The sequence below is a fragment of the Ursus maritimus genome, unplaced genomic scaffold (genome assembly GCF_017311325.1).
Source record: "Ursus maritimus isolate PB19 unplaced genomic scaffold, ASM1731132v1 scaffold_26, whole genome shotgun sequence".
Lineage (NCBI taxonomy): Eukaryota > Metazoa > Chordata > Mammalia > Carnivora > Ursidae > Ursus > Ursus maritimus.
The window spans coordinates 40,701,789-40,723,568 of NW_024425119.1; the positions used below are offsets into that span (position 1 = coordinate 40,701,789).

The 21,780-nt window shown below is 34.7% G+C and overlaps 1 protein-coding gene across 6 annotated transcripts in view; it reads left to right on the forward strand.

Moving 5' to 3' along the window:
* The window catches only part of LARP4 (La ribonucleoprotein 4), a 68,123-nt gene that overhangs the window by 15,346 nt on the left and 30,997 nt on the right, over positions 1-21,780 (forward strand). For 5 of the 6 annotated variants that reach the window (XM_040642442.1, XM_040642439.1, XM_040642441.1 and 2 more), the window contains exons 2-8: positions 6,745-6,892; positions 7,536-7,688; positions 9,541-9,616; positions 13,822-13,958; positions 15,602-15,705; positions 17,967-18,077; positions 18,975-19,028. In XM_040642442.1, coding sequence (XP_040498376.1) covers positions 6,745-6,892; positions 7,536-7,688; positions 9,541-9,616; positions 13,822-13,958; positions 15,602-15,705; positions 17,967-18,077; positions 18,975-19,028 — 783 coding nt within the window. The remainder of the gene's footprint in view (positions 1-6,744; positions 6,893-7,535; positions 7,689-9,540; positions 9,617-13,821; positions 13,959-15,601; positions 15,706-17,966; positions 18,078-18,974; positions 19,029-21,780) is intronic. The other variant, XM_040642440.1, reaches the window with a different exon arrangement.

A 21,780-nucleotide genomic window follows, 5' to 3' on the forward strand; every position in this document is an offset into this window, starting at 1 on the left:
TTGTTACTGGTTTTGGTATTATTATAAAAGCCTTTAGCAGCTCTGAAACCAAAAACCAAGAAGCACTTCAACATTAGACTTCCATTTTAAACTCAGTCCACATGAAAAAAAAAAAAAGATTGTCTCAACTCTCATCTTGTAGCACCTCTGAAGAGTAAGTGAAGTGCTAAAAATTCTTTTTTTTTTGCACATATACCTCTGCTATTTCATTCAAGTGAAGAGTTGAAGATCTACTCTCAGCCTGGTTTGTGTTATAGCTGAAATAGAATGGGAAGACCTAGTTCCTGCCTTCCTTGAGCCCACTGCCTAGCTTTAGAACACGTATTTAAATAAACTATTATAGAGTTTAATAAAAGGCATGTACAAATAATAAGAGGGAGAGAGGAAATAATGACCAGTATAAAGTTAGGTGCCCAAGGTGTGTAAAAACTATAAGGAATTTTGGTAAAGTAAGCATTATGTCTTTAAAAATGAAGAAACTGGGGCCAGTAATTGCATAATTACTGGGAGGCAGAATAAAGTTAGTTTTTTGTTGTTGTTGTTGTTGTTATACTATACTTGTCTTTCAGTTGTTGGAATTACTCTAAATTTAGCTTCATTGAGACAATATTGATACTTCTTTTTTTAAGAAATATTATGAATTAGATGTTCTGGAAAACAACTGAAAATATTGGTTAAGATATTTTTTTTTAAAGTTTTTTTTTAAGCAGAGCTTTAAGCTGTCAAGAAAGCAAATGAAATCTTCAGACCAAAATTAATAAAAAATAATACTCATCCAAAAGGTAAGCAGGTCATAAACCCAGGGGCTACTCTTAATGCATCTGTTGGTTCTTAGTGGCCCAGAGCTTTAGTTTTAATTGGCAGTGCTTAGAGACAGGACACAAGGTAAACTAGGGGGGGAAAAGCAAACTTTCCCAGTGAAAAGGAAACTTGTCAGTTTTACTTTGGGTCTGGATTGGTGAGGCAGTGATCTTCCCTAATAATTCTAACCACAGATGCTCTTTTTGCCAAAATAGAGTGAAAATTCACACAATGTGTTGTTACCAAAAAGAAAACCATGTCAAAAATTAAAGGAATACAAGATTGATAGTTTTAGTATGCAGTCATCTAGCAGAGGGAAAACAAATCCTCTGCTAAAGAGCATATTTTAAACATAATCTTCAGAATTCCCACAAAGTTCCAAGGAAAATGGGTTTACAATATAAAATCATAAAGGATGTAAGCCATCATGAGCATGATTTAGCAGAAACAACAGATCACAAAAGCAAACCCTGAAAGATTGCAGATACTGTAATTATCAAATACAGGCTATAAAATTAGAATATTTAATATGCTTAAAGGAATGAAGATACTGAAAAGATGATCAAGAAACAAAACAGGGGTGCCTGGGTGGCTGAGTAGGTTAAGTATCCGACTCTTTGATTTCAGCTCAGGTCATGATCTCAGGATTGTGAGATCCAACACCAGATCAGGCCCCGTGCTGGGTGTGGAGCCTGCTTAAGATTCTCTCCCTCTCTTTAAAAAGAAGGGGGGGGGGGGGAAGAAAAGCAAAGCATTGGTCAGATAGATTTGATAAAAGAACCAAAAAGAAATTTAGGAAATGAAAATTATTAAAAAAGAACTTAGAAACTTAGTAGACAAGTTAAATTCATCTTAGAAACAGATGAAGAGAGAATTGATGAACTGAAAGAGAGAACTTAAGAAATCACTCAATGTAATTTCTTAGACAAAGAAATGGAAAACAAGAGAGATTGATACAAAGAGAGGTGGAACATAGTATGAGAAGGTATGAACATTTTATTGGCATTCCAGAAGGAAGTAATAGAGCAGTTAGTTGATGGAGAGGCAGAGTTTGAAGAGCTAATGGCTGAGAATTTTACAGAATTGATCATCAGATTTCAGAGCTCAGTGAATCCCAAGTAGATTAAATAAAGAAGAATTTCACACTTAAATTGATGATTGTAAAACTGCAAATCACCAATGACAAAATTTGAGGAAAGAGATTAAGAGTGACAGCTAGAGTGACAGGAAATTTCTGATCAGCAACTTCTGTACAAAACAGAAGGTAGTGGGGATATCTTTAATATGCTGAAAGGGAATAATGTACCTCGTAAGAATTCTTTATACAAAAAAAAAAAAGAGTTCTTTATACAGCAGAGGTAGAAGGTAAAAATAAAGGCATTTTCAGAGAAGCCACAACTTAAGAGTTGACTAAAAAAAAAAAGCGAATGATGTCCTTGCAGAAGAAGGAACGTGATTCCAGAAGAAAGGTGTGAAATGTGAGAAAGAATGATGTTCAAAGAAAATCATCAATGTTTATGTAAATTTAATACATACTGGTATAAAACTAAAATAGTGTATATTACAGAATGCATAAAATAGTCTTCGATGTTAATGTACTACACAGTGTAACATTCATGCTCTAATTTGAAAAAAGGTTTTTTAAGTTTTATATTTTTTATGACTCAGGAGTTAAGGTAATATTTCAGTGGAATGCTTTATTAGAGGAAAAAAATCCCTGATCTGAGTATTGTAGCAGATCATGTTCCCCTCTAGCCCATATGCATGCTTATGTACTTTTTTGTATTGTGATCATCTGTGAGCTGTAATCATTTGTGGTTAATACTAACTTTGTACTTAATCTCTGTATGTCTTTAGTTGGATATATTATTTCTCCTATAGGATAATCTGGAAAAGGGAGATAGTAGTATAAGTACTAATTCCTAGCCCACAGAATTGCTTAACATACTTGCTTTTGTTATTGTGGTGGTTATGGTTTTTTTCACTTCATTTTGTGAAAGCGTTTTCCATTTTGATGTTTTCGTATTTCATCAACCCTACCATGTGCACATTGTAATTTCTCTGGATACTGGGATACATCTTACAATATTTGATGTCATAGTTTAATAAACAGCACTTTTTTCTTTGATATAACAGTACCCCTTTAGATTTTGTAAAATATGGTGATGTATCTTTATCATTCCAAATGGCTATGTAATACTTTACCTAGTGACTGTCATGATTTCCCTTATTCCTTATCCGTTTGGGTTATTTCCATTTGTTGGCTCTTATAAATAATGCTAATATGTGAGAATATGAGGTGCACCCTTTTATACAGTCTCTGTTAAAGAACGAGTTTGCAGGCCACCTGGGTGGCTTAGTCAGTTTTAAGCATCTGCCTTGGGCTTAGGTCATGATCCTGGGGTCCTGGGATCCAGCCCTGCATCGGGCTCCTTGCTCAGTGGGGAGCCTGCTTCTCTCTCTATTCCCCCCCCACACCCTGGCTTGTGCTCACTGTCTCTCTCTCTCTCTCTCTCAAATAAATAATCTTTTTAAAAAATGAGTTTGCAAATTTTATGCCTATGTGGGAATTATTTTTAAGTGCTTTGCTAATCTAGTAAGTGTTAAGTGGTACTTTATTTTCCTACTTGTGTGCATATATGTTTTTTTTTCTAGAATTTTATTTATCTAGTCTTTATTTTTTGGGTTTTTTTTTTTGTTGCTGTTTTATTCTGTAGTAATCAGTTTATCTTTTATGATGAGTACCTGTTTCTTCAAAGCCAACTTTCTGTATTTTTTGGGTTTTTTTGTTGCAGTTTTGTTCTGTAGTCATCAGTTTATCTTTTGTGATTAGTGACTGTTTCTTCAAAGCGAACTTTCTATAACGTGATAGTTTACATTTAACTTCACCTTGCAATTATTTTGATACAGTGCATTAGTGTTTGTGTTAGTATACTTTTGAGAGTGAGACAGTTGATTACCTTCTGTTCAAAACCAACGTGCCTTATAAAAAAGGATTTGGAGTATTATACTGAGTGTTAATTGCTTTTCCATTATTAATATAATTTAGTTCTTGGGGCTCCTGGGTGGCTCAGTGGGTTAAGCATCTGCCTTTGGCTCAGGTCATGATTGTGGGGTCCTGGGATTGAGCCTCATGTTGGGCTCCCTGGTCAGCGGGGAGTCAGCTTCTCTCTCCTGCTCTCTCTTTTGCTCGCTCTCTCATAAATAAATAAAATCTTTAAAAAAAAAAATTTTTTTTTTTTTTGGTTCTTACCACAATTTATAGTTGTGAAAAATCGAGAGATATGAGTTAGGTTTTCCCATGATCATACAATTGTTACTGTGAGGGGCACCTGGATGGCTCAGTCAGTTAAGCATCTGCCTTTAGCTTGGATCATGATCCCAGGCCCCACATCAGGCTCCCTGCCCAGTGGGGAGCCTGCTTCTCCCTCTCTCTGCTGCTCCCTCTGCTTACATGCTCTCGCTCTTTCTGTCAAATAAATAAAATATTTTTAAAAAAATTGTTAATGTCAGAGCTGGGTTTTGAATTCGAGTATGATTCTAGGGCCTCAACCATTCTATGTTTAGGTAGTAATTATTAAGTACCTTGAAATAATTCTATTTTGCTTTATTAAAGCCACATACTACTCTGCATAATAATTCTATAAATGAGGGGTATTTCTAGTATTTGGCCCACTTTATTTTTTTACTTTTTCATTGAATTTATCAAGACTCAGAAATTTGATTTCTCTTTCTGAAAACTGTAGTCTTCATTAATTGCCATTTCCTTGGGAAATTTCCCATTTCCTGAGAATACATCACTGGTATTCTCAGAATCGAGGAAGGTGATGGAGGGTAAGTTTGTAAATACATTTTATTCTATTAAAGTGTTTAATATACAATTAAATGCTGTTCACTGACAGGAAAGCTAGGCTGTCACAAGCTCTTCACGGTTCTTTCCTGCCATCAGTCAGAAATTAAGCTATACCTAAATTACTAAATCAAAATTAGCTCCAAAGGTAAGGTTCTGGGAGGGTACTGCCATAGTAAAGGCAGAAAGGGGGTATATTATCTGTAGAGAATTTTTAAAACAATAATAAAATTGACTAAAAGGGCTATGCTTGTTATTGTCCTATAACAGACAGTTCTAAACAGTGTCAACGATAAAATACTGCCCACTGCCACCACCATTTTAAGGCTCAGCCCTTGCTCCCAAGAGATGAATGAACCTTGACATGGAAAAGGACATTGTGTCTGAGCTTTCCCCTTTTGCCCAAATTGTGTTTCAGTTGGTAAAAGGAAGCAATCAAAAAATACATGGCAAGCTGTAACAAGGAAACAGTGTTTTATTGGTTCCTACATATAAGTCATGTCGGTCATATTAATTGCACAGTATGGAAACTTAAAACTCAAGTAAAAGAATGGTTTGTTAGATTAAAAGATTACAGGGGAATTTCATGGGATATAATTAATTGCAGAAGTATAGTCAGGCCTCCCAAAAGCTGTCTTCTTAGCAACTCTGGGAGCTCTGCAGTTCTGCCTACCCAGAGTCCTGCTTTGGTTGCCATGTTTAGTGTTGGTGATGCCTTAAAGGCCTTTTTTTTTTTTTTTAACCACCCCATGAGCCGGAGCCAGTGGTAAGAACTCCCTCCAGGTAGACAGAATTTCTGACAAATTTAAATGATAAATTCAGTGTGTGCCAGTTATTTTTCATGAAAGCTGAATTCCCAGTATCTGCAGGTCATAAACTTGAATAATTAATTCTTTTCCCTTTGAATCTACCTTCTGGTGCCTGCCATCCAGGGAGAGGCCTAACGCTGAGAGGACAGTTAAAAGTAATTTTCTGGACAGGGTGTAAACTTTCTGAAAGGTCATTAATGCACTTGAGAAGGATCAAGTCCTGTTGTTTGGTTTAACAACATAAAAGAAATATATTTGTACATCCTGCTTGCTTCGTCTTCCTTTACCTTTTGAATACTCTTCTCCATTTCCCACACCATGATGCGTTTCTGCTTTTTACCTCTGTGTGTCTGTGATTAAATGATGTATGCAGAAGATTACTTTAAATGGCAATTAGTTATGTTGTGGACATTAAGAATATACACATTCAGAACAAATGGAAAAGCACAATCCAAGGCAGATTGCTGTTTTGTTGGTTTTTTTTTTTTTTAAGATTTTATTTTTAAGTAATCTATACATCCAACATGAGGCTTGAACTCATGACCCCAAGATCAAGAGTTGCATGCTCTGTCTACTTACTGAGTCATCCAGATGCTCCAGATTGCTGTTTCTGACTTGGGAAAATTTTCCATTGATAGAATCATTCAGACTCAAAGATCTCTGTCACAGCATAGATGGCAGTAAAAATTACATTCTCTGGAAAATCATTCTGGATAACTCAGTTTGCTGTAAATACACAAAAAAATAGTGCCAAAGGGGCGCCTGGGTGGCGCAGTCGTTAGGCGTTTGCCTTCGGCTCAGGGCGTGATCCCAGAGTCCTGGGATCGAGCCCCACATCAGGCTCCTCCGTTGGGAGCCTGCTTCTTCCTCTCCCACTCCCCCTGCTTGTGTTCCCTCTCTCGCTGGCTGTCTCTCTCTGTCAAATAAATAAATAAAATCTTTAAAAAAAAAAAAGTGCCAAAGATCAGTGAAGTTTAAATACATTTTTATGACATTTGCAAGTATATTGGGTAAAACGGCATTTCTGTGTTAATTGTTCATAGAGTTAGGTTTTTTATTGTATAGGTAGCTAAGTTTTATACATGTACGTTTCTAGTCCATCTCCTTAAAAAGATTTATTTTCAAGATTAGCCCAAAACTTTAAAATATTATTTAATATTTGTTATTAAATTACTTAATATTATTGGGGTTTCCTTCACGTTTAACTAAAATAAAAGTCTGTTATCTAAATTTGTAATTTTAATGCACTTTTTAAATTTACAAATAGACTGTTTGATTATTTAGCAGGTAACATCTAAAGGAACTGGCTTAAATCCTAATGCCAAAGTATGGCAAGAAATTCCTCCTGGAAATACTGATGCCACTCAAGTAACTCATGGAACTGAAAGCTCTTGGCATGAAACAGCAGCCACATCAGGGTCTCATCCTGAGGGTACGTCCTAAATGCTTCATCAGTACAAATCATATTTTGGTTGAACATATGGCCAAATCAGTTTATAAAACTTTGGGGTGTATCTTCTGATTATTTGATTAAATATATTTATAAATGTTTAACATGTAGTTTGTACATAGTGCTTACTTATGTTTAGTATGAATGGATTGTCACTGATTTCACATAGTAGCTGTATCTTTGGGTCTGGCATTTAACCCACTTACGATATGGTAGTTATAAATTAGTTTTGATATACCGTCACTGGCAATGCTATTTACTCACTGTTTGACTTTGGGTAAATGACATAACTTCTCTGTTCTTGTTTCTTTTGTCTGTAAAACATTAATAATAATTACTTTGGCATAGGATTTTCTGAGAATCAAGTGAATAAAGTACATGAAGCTGCACATAGATAGTATACAGATAATGCTGTATAAGTTTAAATTATTGATAATCATTTTAGCTTGTCCATAATGGTAAACTTACGTTCCTCAGGAAGAGAACTCTTATTACAACCATGTGGACATTATCCCAACTGGTAGAATTCCTTAAAGTCTAATTATAGAAGACCTAGTGCCCAGAGTTCCTGAAGATAGGATTTAAAGAATTCCTATTTACTTTCAGTATGTTTTCTCTAATACAGGTAATACAGAGCTTTCAGATGATATGTGTAAGGAATATGAAGTAATGTATTCATCTTGTGAAGCCACCAGAAATACTATAGGCATTGAAGAATCAACCGATGGAATGATTTTAGGGCCAGAAGATCTGAGTTACCAAATATATGATGTTTCTGGTAAACTTTATGCTTTTATTGGTAAAACAAGCATACAGTACCCTAGTGTTTTTCCCCTATCATTGTTTTAATAAACCTTTGACATTCATCAATCTGTTTTTTTATTTGCAAAGAACTGTATGTTGATGAAATGCTACGTTATTTTTATAAGTACTATTTTCAAATGTACAAACATGAAACTTGTGATTTAAAAAGAATGTTTAAACATCCTATTAAAAGGGAGTGTGAAATTAAAGATAAAAGGAAAAAATAGTATAGTTAAAAGAGACCTGAATTATAATTTTTCAGAGAGCCCAGGTGTCTTGGTCTGTTAGTTGGGATCAGTGCAAGTTCTGTCAATTTCCCATTGCTTTTGTTAGTGTGAAATACATTTGTAAATGTGAATTTGCAGGGATTAATTTTGAGAAAATGGCTGTATTAAAAACATGGTTCTACTACAGTTCAACTTGTGAACTATTTTTTTCACATTTATTTAATTAGCATGGGTTAGTAGTTGGCTTGGATTTAAAATGGATGAGATTTAAAAGAAACTAACAATAGACCAAAGACCCCAACTACCAAACTTAATTTTTCTGATTTAAAGGATCTCTTTGGAAAATAAATGTAATAAGGAGTACTGTTTTCTCTTTCTGCTTTAGTTCGTTCTGTGACTTCAGGCAAGATATATAAACCTTTGTCTTCAATTTCCTTATTTATTATAAATATTTGGACTAGATTTCTAAGTTTTGCCAATTTGTAACTTGATTTCTGAAGTGGCATGGGTGATACTTCCATGTAATAATTTAAGGTGGTAGGTTCTCCTCCCTACTGTGGTCATAATATACCTAATCACTGGGTACTTTAAACATAGAGTTGGTTTTAGTAATGTAGCAACCAGTTGGTATTTTAATAAGTTTCCTGTAATGACATTGAAAAGTTAAATGAAATTATTGCTCATTTTTAGGTAGCACATTTGGGTGGTTGGATTTTGTATTAGGATTGCATGTACATAGAAATAGAATGCTTATATTCATTTTTAATGAAGTAAATATCTTCTATCACTTTGAATCTTGAGTACTAAGACAAGGTAGTGGTAAAATCATGCACAAAATTTACTTATCTTTATATATACATTCTATTATTTGTATTTAAAGGAAATTAGCCTATGTAATCACTAATGCTTTTTTTAAGAAGAGGACAGATTACATGCTTTGAGTCTGTAATGTTTTGTGTAAGATTTTAATAAAAGAGTGATGGTTTTCCAGGCTTGAGTTCTGAAAAAAGTCTTGTGTTCTGGGTTTAAATACTTGAAGGCATAGAGGACTGTTAGAGTTGATTTGATCCTTTGGATGTTTGAGTGTTTTAAATATTCCTAGGAAGATAGAGTGCTCTATAATCAAGGAATGAAAAGAAAAGAGTATTAAGAGATAAAAGTTGAAGAAGTATGACTAACATCAGATTTAGTAACAATAATACAGATATGTATATCCCAGCTTGTTTAGCTAGTTCCTTCAAATTTAGATTACTATTACTTTTGTTCTTTGAGCTTTCATTAAAGGAGTAAGTAGTTACCACATTTTTAAAGTTTTTAGGGTAGAGTTTGACAATAGGGTAGCCAAGTACCTTTAGTATTAATGGTGCTTTGTTCATTACTTGCTACAATAATTTTAGACTGATCTGAAATCTATCTAAAGAAAGAATAGATAGGTTAAAATTCGACTTTGTTAGAATTCAGTTGAAATCTAAAAATAATAGTTTTGTTGTGAGTTTTAATTGTGTGTACTTTGTGATGCATTCTGAGTACAACTATACGTAATGTTTACTACCTATGGTAATTTGGTATTAACTTTTTTCCTCTCTTTTCTACCTTAAGGAGAAAGTAATTCAGCAATTTCTACAGAAGACCTAAAAGAATGTCTGAAGAAACAGTTGGAATTCTGTTTCTCCCGGTATGTTATTCATATTTTTTGAGATTTCTCATTTTTTGAATTGTTTGGTTAGTAGATGTAAAATACCTGTGAAATAGTGAAAGAATGGTGGTTTTAATTTCCTTCAGTGATGTATTTTCCTGATTTTTTTGGTATATTCTTTAGCATATTACTTAACTAAATTTAAAGATGTAGTCTCTAATTGAATATGCAAAGAATCTAGTCTTAGTAGAAGGATAATGAAATACTGGATTGGATTACTTTTGGATTGGCTATTGGATACTTTTCCTATAAACATATTCAGGTTTAGGGTTCTCAAAACAGTGGTTATCTCTTAATATATATTTTTAGTAGCTGGCTTGTGTAACCTTTGATCATGGAGTTATGATGGGCATGGAATTTATGTTACTAGTATCTTCTATTAAATAAGGGTTTCTTTCAGGCAAACATTTCCAGATGTCTTTTTTTTTTTTTTTTTTAAGATTTTATTTATTTGTCAGAGAGCAAGAATAAGCGGGGGGAGCGGCAGGCAGAGGGAGAAGCAGGCTCCATGCTGAGCAGGGAGCCCAGTGTGGGACTCGATCCCAGGATCCTAAGGCAGATTCTTAACTGACTGGCCACCCAGGCATCTTTTTTTTTTTTTTTTTTTTTTAATTAATTTATTTATTTTAGAGAGAGAGTGCATGTGCGGGGCAAGGGGAAGGGCAGAGGGGGAGGGAGGGAATCTCAAGCCAACTCTGCACTGAGCACAAGCCTGACATGGGCCTTAATCTCATGACTCTGAGATTATGACCTGAGCCAAAACCAGGAGTTAGACACTTAACCAACTGAGCCATCCAGGAGCCCCCAAGAGGTCTTATTTACAGATAACAGTTATATAGGTATATTTTTAGTTTAGATGTCCTAAAACCTAGTGTTGTAAAACTGCCCCTTCTGAAATAGAAGTTTGGATATGCATGCAAAGGTAATGCCTTCTATTTTTCTATATGTGGTGAGAGGTAGAACCAGTAAACCAATTTTTCAAGCTAGAAACCTGGATTTTATCATAGACTTCTTTATTTCTTTTTTCCCTTTTTATTATTTTTTTAAATTTATTTACTTTCTAAGTAAGCTCTATGCCCAACATAGGGCTTGAACTCAGGACCCTGAAATCAAGAGTCACGTGTTCCACCGACTGAGCCAGCCAGGTACCCCTAGACTTCTTTATTTCTTTACACATAATATACTCTTGACTCAGGTCTAGTTGATTCTTTATCCTAAATAGCTCCTCCTTTTTTCCCTTCCTTTTTATTCTTTGCCTTTATAATCTAGTGAGGATAAAACGATAAAAGTGGGAGTCTCTTTCTTTAGTCATTTGTTCCTGCAATACAATTCATTTTCTGTAATATACTTCTAATAGTTATTTAAAAATCTTTGCCTACTAACTGGATCATTTGTGTGTCTGCTTATATTTGAGTTTTTTCTCTTTGTCGTAATGTCCTGCCTTTTTGCATGTCTTATAAATTTTGATTATATGCTGGACATTACATGTAAAAGCAGCTAGGAGCTGCAAGTGACATAATTTTTCCCTCTAGACAAGATTTGAGCTTTCCTCTGGTAGGCAGAAGCAGATTGATTGCTTCAGTCCAGTCAGGAATTGAACTGGGTTAGGACTGAGCAGCCACTTTAATTGGACTCAGTCTGCCTCTGATTTATCTCTGTTCCTTGGGCATGACCTTTTCAGTCTTTTGATTTAGAAGTCTGTTTTCTGCTACCTCAATCCTGAAACACCAAGGGAGATTTAGTCCTGTTCTTAAGAGGTTTGAGATTAGCTCTTTAGTCTCTTAACCCTGTAAGTTTCAAAATCTGGCAGATGTCTTGTGGGAGACACTTGTTTTGTGTTTGATGCAAGTTTCTTCCTTTCACTGGAACTTCCACAAAACCACAGAAATGTTAACTCTGCCTTTTCAGCCTGGCTCCAGTTTCCCATCTTCCTCCTTAGAACTCAGGAAATGTTATATGGGGGGAAATCTGCTGTATGTTAGGAGCTCCTTTAGTTTCCAGTTTCCAGTGCCAGTTCTGTGCAACTGCCTAAAGCTCTGCTGTTTCCCTTTGGTCCCAGATCTGCAGACCCCTCAGGTAAGAAAGATCATCTTTCTGGAATTTCATTTTGTTCTTGTAGCTTCTTTCCTTCATCTCCTGAAGTGTGATTTTTGTAATTTAGCCAGGCTGTTTCAGTTTTTGCAACAGGAGCACTGGTTTGTCATGGTCTACCACATCTTACTCAGAACTTTGATACAGTTCAAACCAACTATGCAATTGACGCTTTTGGCTCAGCAAAATTGTTATTAGTACATATCGAGTATTAGTCATGAGTAGTCAAATCATAGGTGTGATTTATATCCATTAATTTGACTTCTGATGAGATATAATTTCTTAAAAGAGTTTGACCAAGGTTGGGGTGCCTGGGTGGCTCAGTCGGTTAAGCATCTGACTTCAGCTCAGGTCATGACCTCAGAATCATGGGATCGAACCCTGCGTCGGGCTCCGTGCTCAGCATGGAGTCTGCTTCTCCCTCTCCCTCTGACCCTACCCCTGCTCATGCACAATCACGCACACATGCTCTCTCACTCTCTCTCAAATAAATAAAATCTTTTAAAAAAAGGTTTGGGGTGCCTGAGTGGCTCATTCGTTAAGCATCTGCCTTCAGCTCGGGTCATGAGTTCAGCATCAGGCTCCCTGCTCAGTAGGGAGTCTTGCTTCTCCCTCTACCCCTTCCCCGTGCTCGTGATCTCTCTCTCTCATGCTGTCTCTCGCTCTCTTTCTCAGATTTAAAAAAAAAAAAAAAGGTTTGACCAAGGTTTTATAACAACAGACACGCTAAAAGTCAGAGTTGATTTAGGCTACAACTTTTTAGTTGTGTAAATATGTGGACAGGGGCACCTGGGCGGCTCAGTCAGTTTAGCATCCAGCTCTTGATTTCAGCTCAGGTCATGATCTCAGGCTTGTAAGATCAAGCCCGTGTTGGGGTCTGCTCTGGGCATAGAGCCTGCCTAAGATTCTGTCTCTCCTCGCCCTCTGCCCCTCCCTCTATAATAAATAGCAAAAAAAGAATATCTTGGTGAAGGTATTATTACTGTGTTCCTCCTTTTATGCTAAAGTGAGTTTAACTTTTGCTGGTATCTTCTCTATTATTTTTTGTCCCCAAAACAACCTGTTGACAGTTGTAATTTTTAAAAAGTAATTACTTTATTTTAATTAAACTTGAATGTAGAGGCCTTTGGCCCTACCCTTTGCCAGGCACTAGTGCCTTGTACATTTTGAACAACAAAGATTCTTCATGGAACCTGTATTCTGGCTGGAGGAAACAAAAAAAAAACAATTTTTTAAAAAGCATAATAAACACCTTAGAAATGTGCTAGGTGATAAGCACTATGGAAAAAAATTTAGAGCACTGTAAGCAAGAGAAGGGGAATCGAGTGCTTGGGTGGTTTCAGTTTTAAATAGGGTCATTCAGAAAAGAGGGCTTTTAAGCAAAGACTTACAGCTATTTATAACTAGACTGCTTCAAAGATCTGATGTGAATTAAACAAGATGAGTATGATTTTACTTCAATTTGTTACGTAAGATTTTATATGTAAGATAGAAGTGTTTATATCTTTTTTAGAAATGTATCTTAAAGGATCATTTTCAATGTTTTAAATTTAGTTTTAAATTTATTAAATTTAAATAAAAAGCCAAACATACTTAAAAAATACAATCATTTGGAAATTTTAAATCCTTTACAGTTAAACTTATAGTCGAAGCTGTAATTTTCCCCCATATACATATTCTAACATCAGTGATAAAGTGTTTATAAGATGGAACTACACTGTATATAATATTTTATTAAGCCTCTTTCCATATCAGTATACTTCCATACAGTTCCCTTGTTCAAAACTTTTGGGAATTTACATAGAAAACCGGGGATGTACTGTATGGTGACTAACATAATATAATAAAAAATCATTATAAAAAAAAAAAAACTTTTGGGCATGATGTATTTGGTGATTCAGAAACTTTCTGAAAGTTGTTAGAGTGTATTTGTTGTGTATGGGTATTTTCATAGTTCACTGTGTTATTTCTGGTAAAATAATTTTGTTTAACTAGACTTAGTGACAAAAGTGAATAAGGCACCTCTTTAGGTGCTTTTTGAGAATTCTTTGTTTTATGGGACTCTTGATTTTGATTTTGTTTATTCCTTTCAGAGAAAATTTGTCAAAGGATCTTTACCTGATATCTCAAATGGACAGTGATCAGTTCATCCCAATTTGGACAGTTGCCAACATGGAAGAAATAAAAAAGCTGACCACGGACCCTGATCTAATTCTTGAAGTGTTGAGATGTATGTAAATCCTACCTTTTAGCTTATTTTTTAAAGTCAAAAAGCTAAATATTCTTTTGATTTCTGATCAGGGAATTTTTTGTTTTTGTTGGCCATTTATTTTTGTTTTTTTAAATTGTAGTTGACATATAATGTATTTTTTCAGGTATACAACATAGTGATTCCACAATTCTATACATTAAGCTATGTTCACCAGGCAGGACATTGTTAACTATTTTTTGTTATTCTGTTGTAATAATTTATTTTTACTGACTTGGTATATAGCTTCCATATCAATTCTGTACCTTGGTGGTTCATCTTGATACCCACTTAAGTATAAGCAATTAATCTCAGTTTACTAGGCTGTTAGAAAGTTATATGTATCATTATCACATCTTCTAAAGCATTGTTTCAAACTTTTGAACCCAAGTAAGGAGTACATTTTACATTATGGCCCAGCAGACACACACACCACCTACCCACATACAACTGAAATGTTAATTATTCAGATTAATACTAAATGCTTGGAATTGGCTCTTTTGCTTTGTTTTGTTTTCTAAATTGATTTCACAACCTGTTAGAGAATTGCAGTCTGTAGTTTGACAAATACTACTCTAAAGTTTGGTGTAGAATTCGAGGTTCTAAGCATTTTTAATGGTTTTTGTGTCTTATTATCAGTATTTCTTGCTAACCTTTCTTAGCAAAACCTTACCAAAGTTTTAACTACTTGACTGAATAAAGGCAGCTCTTCACTTTGATATGAAATGTGTTGTTGAAAATGTTTAAAAGTTAAATACACCCAAGTCCAATAATAGGCTTATATGAGAGTAGAAGATTTCCATTCTCAGAGGGCTGAAAACATTTATGAAATCTCTGGTTTGTGCAGTGGTTTCTTAAAACAACCCAGTCTTGTCATCAGAAAAAAAAAATCAGCCAAGAGACCAGCAGAATCTTCCACTTAAGGGCTAGAACCTAGTGCTTAAACCCAGCTCTTCTTCCCTGTTTCTTTTATTCTTACTGCTTACCTGTTCAGAGAGATGTGGCATATTATTTCTCTGAAGGGACTAGAAATAACAGTTTTCACTTGATGATACTATCTTCATTACATATTTCCTCAAAATCAGCATCTAAAAGATGGCTTCTCAGTGTCTGTAATAGTATGTAGGAATAAATATGTTAAAATCAAGGGAAGTTATAATCATTTGAGTTTAATTCTTGGTTTAAGTGCTTCTTAGACTTGAATTTTAAGAAGAATTTCTTCACATGTCAGAAGGCAATACTGTAATCCATTTACAAGAGTGGAATGCAAATACACTGATTTTTATTATCTCCAGAAATCCAGTATTCACTAATTGTCCACAAGGCAATTTTGCCTTGTTAGATATGTGTCGTATACTCCTGAAAGTTTTTCAGCCCCAACACAGTGCCAAGACACAAATAGGTACTCTGTGTATTTGTTCAAAGAATAACATTTGACAGTGTTTCTTATATATTAATCTCAAAGTATTTTGTTATAACTGTAATCTTTGGTTCTATAATTTAATTTCTTGAGGATATTAGGCTCTGCTAATTTATTCACTTGCAAATAGAAATAAAGAGTTTTTAATGGCAATATTAATATCTCTCCTTGTCACTTTTGAATGAAACGCTTTTTTAAATTTTAGCTTCTCCTATGGTACAAGTTGATGAGAAGGGCGAGAAAGTGAGACCAAGTCATAAGCGTTGTATTGTGATTCTTAGAGAGATTCCTGAAACGACACCTATAGAGGTAAATTATTAAGCATTGTTAAAGCTAAGTGTTCCTTATCTGTTTAAATGGAGGTAAACAGTAAGTCAGTGCCCTCGCATCGTTATGTGAATAGGATAAATTTTGTTTTGTAAATTCTGAAACACTGGAAGAATGGTACAGAGGGAGGAGGAAGATATATTTCCATGTTCTTAGAATGGTAGACTGAGTATTGCTATGTTACTAGTTCTCAATTTATTGATTTGACTGGCAGTTAAAATATAAATAGGCTCTTTTGGGAACTTGAGTATTCATTTGAAAGAATAAACTTAGGAATGAAGAAGAAAAAGAGTCAAGATTAATTCTAGCTAGCAAATATAAAGCAGACTTGCAGTCATCAAGATGGTGTGGTACAGATACAGGAATAAAATAATACTTGAATGAAACAATATAATCCTGAAATAGACCCTTTTATATAGTAATGTGTGTATGATAACATTTATTTAATAATTAGTTTCTACAGAGTATTGTGCTGTGTACTTTATGGTAATTTAAAGACCAGGGTTTTGTTATCTGTGTTTTATAGATAAAGTAACTGAGCCTTAGTATGGTTAAATAACTTGCCTAAGGACACATGGGCTGTTTAAATGACAGAATCTGATTTGAACTTGCTCTTTCTGATTCCAAAGCCCATGTTTCTTAACCAGTGAACCACAGAACTTCACACTAAATTGCCATGTTAATGATAATAAGTTAAAAATGAGGAGGATTAATTAGTAATGATAATATGGTAATTGGTTAGCCTTTTAAAAAAGAATTTTTAGACTCTTGCCACCTAATAAATTTGGCACATTAGTAGTTAATCTTTTTGCCCAGATTCATTCAGTATTAACTGTCCAGAATGAATATTTCCTAAACTTAGAAACAGTGAGAGAAATTAGAAAAGAAACTGTCACTAGATAGATCTTCTATTTAAAATTATGAACTATATGTCAAAAGTAACAAATTGAAAGGAAAATTGCAGAATGGGAAGAATATTTGCATTATTAAGAAACAGTGTAGAATATATGAGCCTGCACTCTAAAGCCAAGCTGCCTGGATTTAAATTCCAGCTTTTTACTTGAAAGCTCTATGATCTTGCATAAGTTACATAACCTCTTTTGCTTTGGTTTTTTCCCATCTGTTAAATGGGATAATAGTAAAAAGTAACTCATAAAATTCTGAGAAATAAGTGAGTTAGTATATAAAGAATTTAGAGAAGTACTTGGCATGTAAAACAAATTTAAGATTAGCCAATATTATCATTTTTGTAGTTACTGTAATTTATATTCTGAATACAGAAACAGTCACATGAAAAGCAATAAATGAAAAGGAACAAGGCAGCAATATACTGTTTATTAGAAAAAAGTAAAGGAACTGCAGATGACTAAGATAGCCAGAGAAAGTCAGCTTAGGCAATAATCACTGAAATTTGAATTAAAATGAGGGATTTGGGGTGGTGACCTTAAAGGTTCTTGTCAGGTGGAAAAAATTACTTTAGATCCAGACTTCTTTTTTTATACTTGGGAAAGTAAATCTCTGAACATAACTCTTCCTAAAGAATAATAAAGGCTGAAAATAAAAAGATTTAAATAAATGAATCAATTCATTATATAAAGAGAATTAGAAATGTTTGGAGAATATCAGTGGATTTTTGAAGGTAGAGATCAGTGGGTTGCAGTCCCACAGATAGTTCTACAGAAATGTAAGTCTGGACTGGATGAGAATTTTATTAACTGAACTTGGTGATATTTCCCCAATTTCACAAATGTCACAAAACTCAGCCGGTTACACACTACTTATTTCGAGTAGTATTTGACCGAAGCAAATTTCAGCATAAGTAGAGACGTTATTTTTTTAATTCAGTTGTAGTAAAAATTTGAGGGAGTTAGAATACAGGTTAGACTTTACTGTTATCATGTTCCTTGTCCCATATTTGTTCTAGGTTTCAGTTATTGGAATTTCAGTTTCAGTTAGGTAAAGTGAAGATACCTTTGCACAGAGTTTGTATCTGTGACTCTGATGTAGACAGAACATCTGGATTGAATGAGAATGCATGAAAATAAATGGAGGGAAAAAGATGCATGAAAATGTTAATGGAGGACATACTTTTCCTGTTTTGGATAATAGCAGGTCTAGAGAGATTTTACTGTTAAGGAAAATTTAGCTTGCCGCTAAGTGAAATCCTTCAGTTTTGCTGATATTAAAATAAGATTCTATCTCTAAATCATGTACAAATTTACACTTAAGTTTTTCTTTTTTAGGAAGTTAAAGCTTTGTTCAAGAATGAAAACTGCCCCAAGGTGATAAGCTGTGAGTTCGCCCATAATAGCAACTGGTATATCACTTTCCAGTCAGACACAGATGCACAACAGGTGAGAAGAAAACTTCTCTTCTGATTTGAAGTCCTAGTGGTAGAAGAGGTAGTGGTACATTTTAACTGAGAGAATACGTGCTCACAGCAGTGTTTGTAAAGACTGTTGAGCTATTGAGCACCTTGTTCACCTTTTTGGTGGTACTTCTTAATTGGTTTCCTTTTTGATCATTTTCCTAAAGCTTTTTCAATTTCAATTTAAGAAGTTTGTTTCCTATCAGTAAAAAAATTAACACAATTTTAAAATTAATTTAAAGATTGGGAACCATGTACTCAGTAGTTGGTATTTCTAGTATGTACATACTAGGCCCACAATAAATATGTAACTTCCTTTCTGATTCTTGGGGATTTTGACATTAATGATTTACTCTTGTTGTCGTGTCCAACTTAAAGAGAAGTAATAATCCATTGAAACATAAAAACGAAAATACATCTGATAGCATTTTAAAACCACTGATTGATTGATTGATTGATTTTTAAAGTAAACTCGACTCCCAGTGTGGAGCTCAAAGTCTCGATCCCAAGATCAAGAGTTGCATACTCCACCAACTGAGTCAGCCAGACACCCCACTGATTTTTTTTTCCTTTAATTCCTCATCTTAGAAGACTGTCTGATTGAACCATTTTTAAATAAATATGTAGTGATATTTTGGGTCTGTTTGGAGTTTGTGCATTTTTTTCTGCATTGATCCATAGTAGCTAATCTACAGTAAATGTGAACTTCAGCTGGGGTGTTTTTACTTTTTCATTCCTTATCACCTGCATAATGGAATTGACTTCAGAATTTTTTATTGTTTAGTTTGGAGATGGTTGCTAATACCAAACTGTTGATAGAATAAAGATGGCTTTAATGAAGTGTTTGAATGCTAATAAAAGTTATTTTCTGCTTTGTTAACAGGCTTTTAAATACTTAAGAGAAGAAGTTAAAACATTTCAGGGCAAGCCAATTATGGTAAGAAAATATTTGTAAGTAGAGCTAGTGTTAGGAAAATTTTTGTTTCTTGTCTATTTGAGAATTTAAAACACATATGGATAATATTTTATAAAACCTATAATGATTTTAGGGGCGCCTGGGTAGCGCAGTCGTTAAGTGTCTGCCTTTGGCTCAGGGCGTGATCCCGGCGTTATGGGATCGAGCCCCACATCAGGCTCCTCTGTTACGAGCCTGCTTCTTCCTCTCTCACTCCCCCTGCTTGTGTTCCCTCTCTCGCTGGCTGTCTCTCTCTCTGTCAAATAAATAAATAAAATCTTAAAAAAAAAAAAAAAAAACAACCTATAATGATTTTAAAGAAATTTCATATGATGTGCTAGAAAATTAGTTGATAGGGTAGCAATTCTTTCAAAAAGCCTACCTTTACACAGCATGAAGTGACAACTTAAAAGGTAATCAGAATGAAGAGCAGGAATAATTTTTTAGTAACAAAGGTGGAAAACTTTCTTAATACTGTCATCCTCATCTCAAAATTAATTGCATCACCACATTGCTGACACTTGCTCGCTGTCTTTACAGGTCTTATCTTTTCTCAGATCCCGTGGAATCTACCTTTAAAACTTGTTTCAGTTATTACTGCCATTGTTTAGGCTTGAGCAATTAGAGTAGCCTTTTAACTGTTATGCCTTCAGCTTTCCCCCACTTTTCCATTTTCCATTTGCTCCCAGAGCTACCATCTAAAATAGAATCCTAGGGCACCTGGTGGCTCAGTCATTTAAGCATCCAACTCTTGATTTTAGCTCAGCTCTTGATTGCAGGTTGTGAGTTCAAGCCCCTGCCATTGGGCTCTGTGCTGGGCATGGAGCATACTTTAAAAAAAATAAAAATAAATACAAAGAATAGAATCCTGAGCATTCACTTACTTTGGTACTTTTGGTTACTTTCACATGCTACTTATTCCCTGTGTAATATGATGATGATGATTTGTGAATGCAATACAATATTCTGTTGAGCTCGTTATATGTATCAGTTTCTATTCTAAACACTTTATAGCATCATTTAATTCTTACAAGAACTTCATAAGGTGGGTACTCTTGTTTTCTCCATTTTATGGTAAGGAAAGTGAGGTATGAGAGTTACCTACTCAGCTTCAGACAACTAGTAAGTGGAAGAACCAAGATGAGAGAAGCTTACATTTTTTAAGAGCTTGTATGTCAGGCATTGTTCTAAGGACTGGACATATTTAAATCTCATTATTGGTGTGTGGTAGGTGGTATTATTACCTTCTGTTTTAGAGATGAAGATACCTGCCGTTTGTCATTCTGTTTCCTCTGCTTCTCCCTATTATCTCCCTCCCCTACATGAGGCTATAAAGATCTTCTAGGTCTTCTAATAGCTTTAACATTTTATATGTCAGATTTAGGTCTTTGATACATCTGGAATTAATTTAATGTACAGGATATGATAGAAATCTAATTTTTTCCATAAATGGAAAGGCAGTTGTCTCAACACTTAACAATTTGGTCTGTCCTTCCACAACTTGTGTGTGATGTTGCATCTATCAGATCTGCTTTAGGTTCTCTATCAGTCTTTTCTTTATTGAACCAATATCACTGTTTTAATTATCTTAGGTTTAGAATATCCTTTGTCCTAATGAGAATCATCCCTCCTTACTTGTATTTTTTAAGACTGTCTTGGTTATTCTTAGACCCTTTTTTTTCCATATGACTTTTAGAATGTTTGTCTAATACTAACAAACAACCAAACAAAAACCATATTGGAATTAATGGAATTATATTTGATTTATTGGAGACAGTGGCAGTTTTACCCTGCACTATTCAATATTGTGGTAACATTATGATATATTTCTTTATTAATTGAGGTCCTTTGTGTTTTATAATTTCTTCCCTAAAGTAATTTTTGTTGCTTTTTCCCTCTCCTTGGTATCTTAGTGATTGATATTTGTTTGTTTATTATTATTATTATTATTATTATTTTAAGACCTTATTTATTTGAGAGAGAGCAAATGAGAGACCACAAGCGGAGGGAGAGGGAGAAGTACACTCCCCGCTGAGCAGGGAGCCCCATGTAAGGCTCCATCCCAGGACCCTGGGATCATGACCTGAGCTGAAGGCAGATGTTTAACCAACTGAGCCACCCAGGCACCCCAGTGATCTTTTTTAAAAAATGTCACTGTCTGCAGGAACCTTGCTGAATTCCTTTATTATATCTAATGGAGATTATCTGTCAGCATATCATCTACAAATAATCATTTTGATTTTTCCCGTACCTCCCATTTCTTACAGCTGATTGGGTTTTGTTTTATTTTATTTTGTTTGAGATCTTAGGTATAACGTTAAAAATATATATGTATATTCCGACACCTGAGTGGCTCAGTTGGTTGAACGTCCAGCTTGATTTTGGCTCAGGTCATAATCTCAGGGATGTGAGATTGAGCCCTGTGTCTGGGCTCTGAGCTCAACAGGGAGTCTGCTTCTCTCTCACCCCCTCTCCTGGCTCGTACACGAACGCACTCCCCCACTAAAATAAATAAATCTTTTAAAAACATGCATATATTTCATTATAAGTATTATCATTTCTCTGCCATTTGGCTTTTGTTTATGGTTCCTTTAATTAGCCATCACATAGCAATGTTCTTGCTAGGAGATTGACAGATTCACATTAATTTTTATATCATTCATTAAATCCAAATGACTTAGCACCCAGAAAGACAGGTGCAGGAGCCAGAAATCCTATATTCCAACCCTTGATG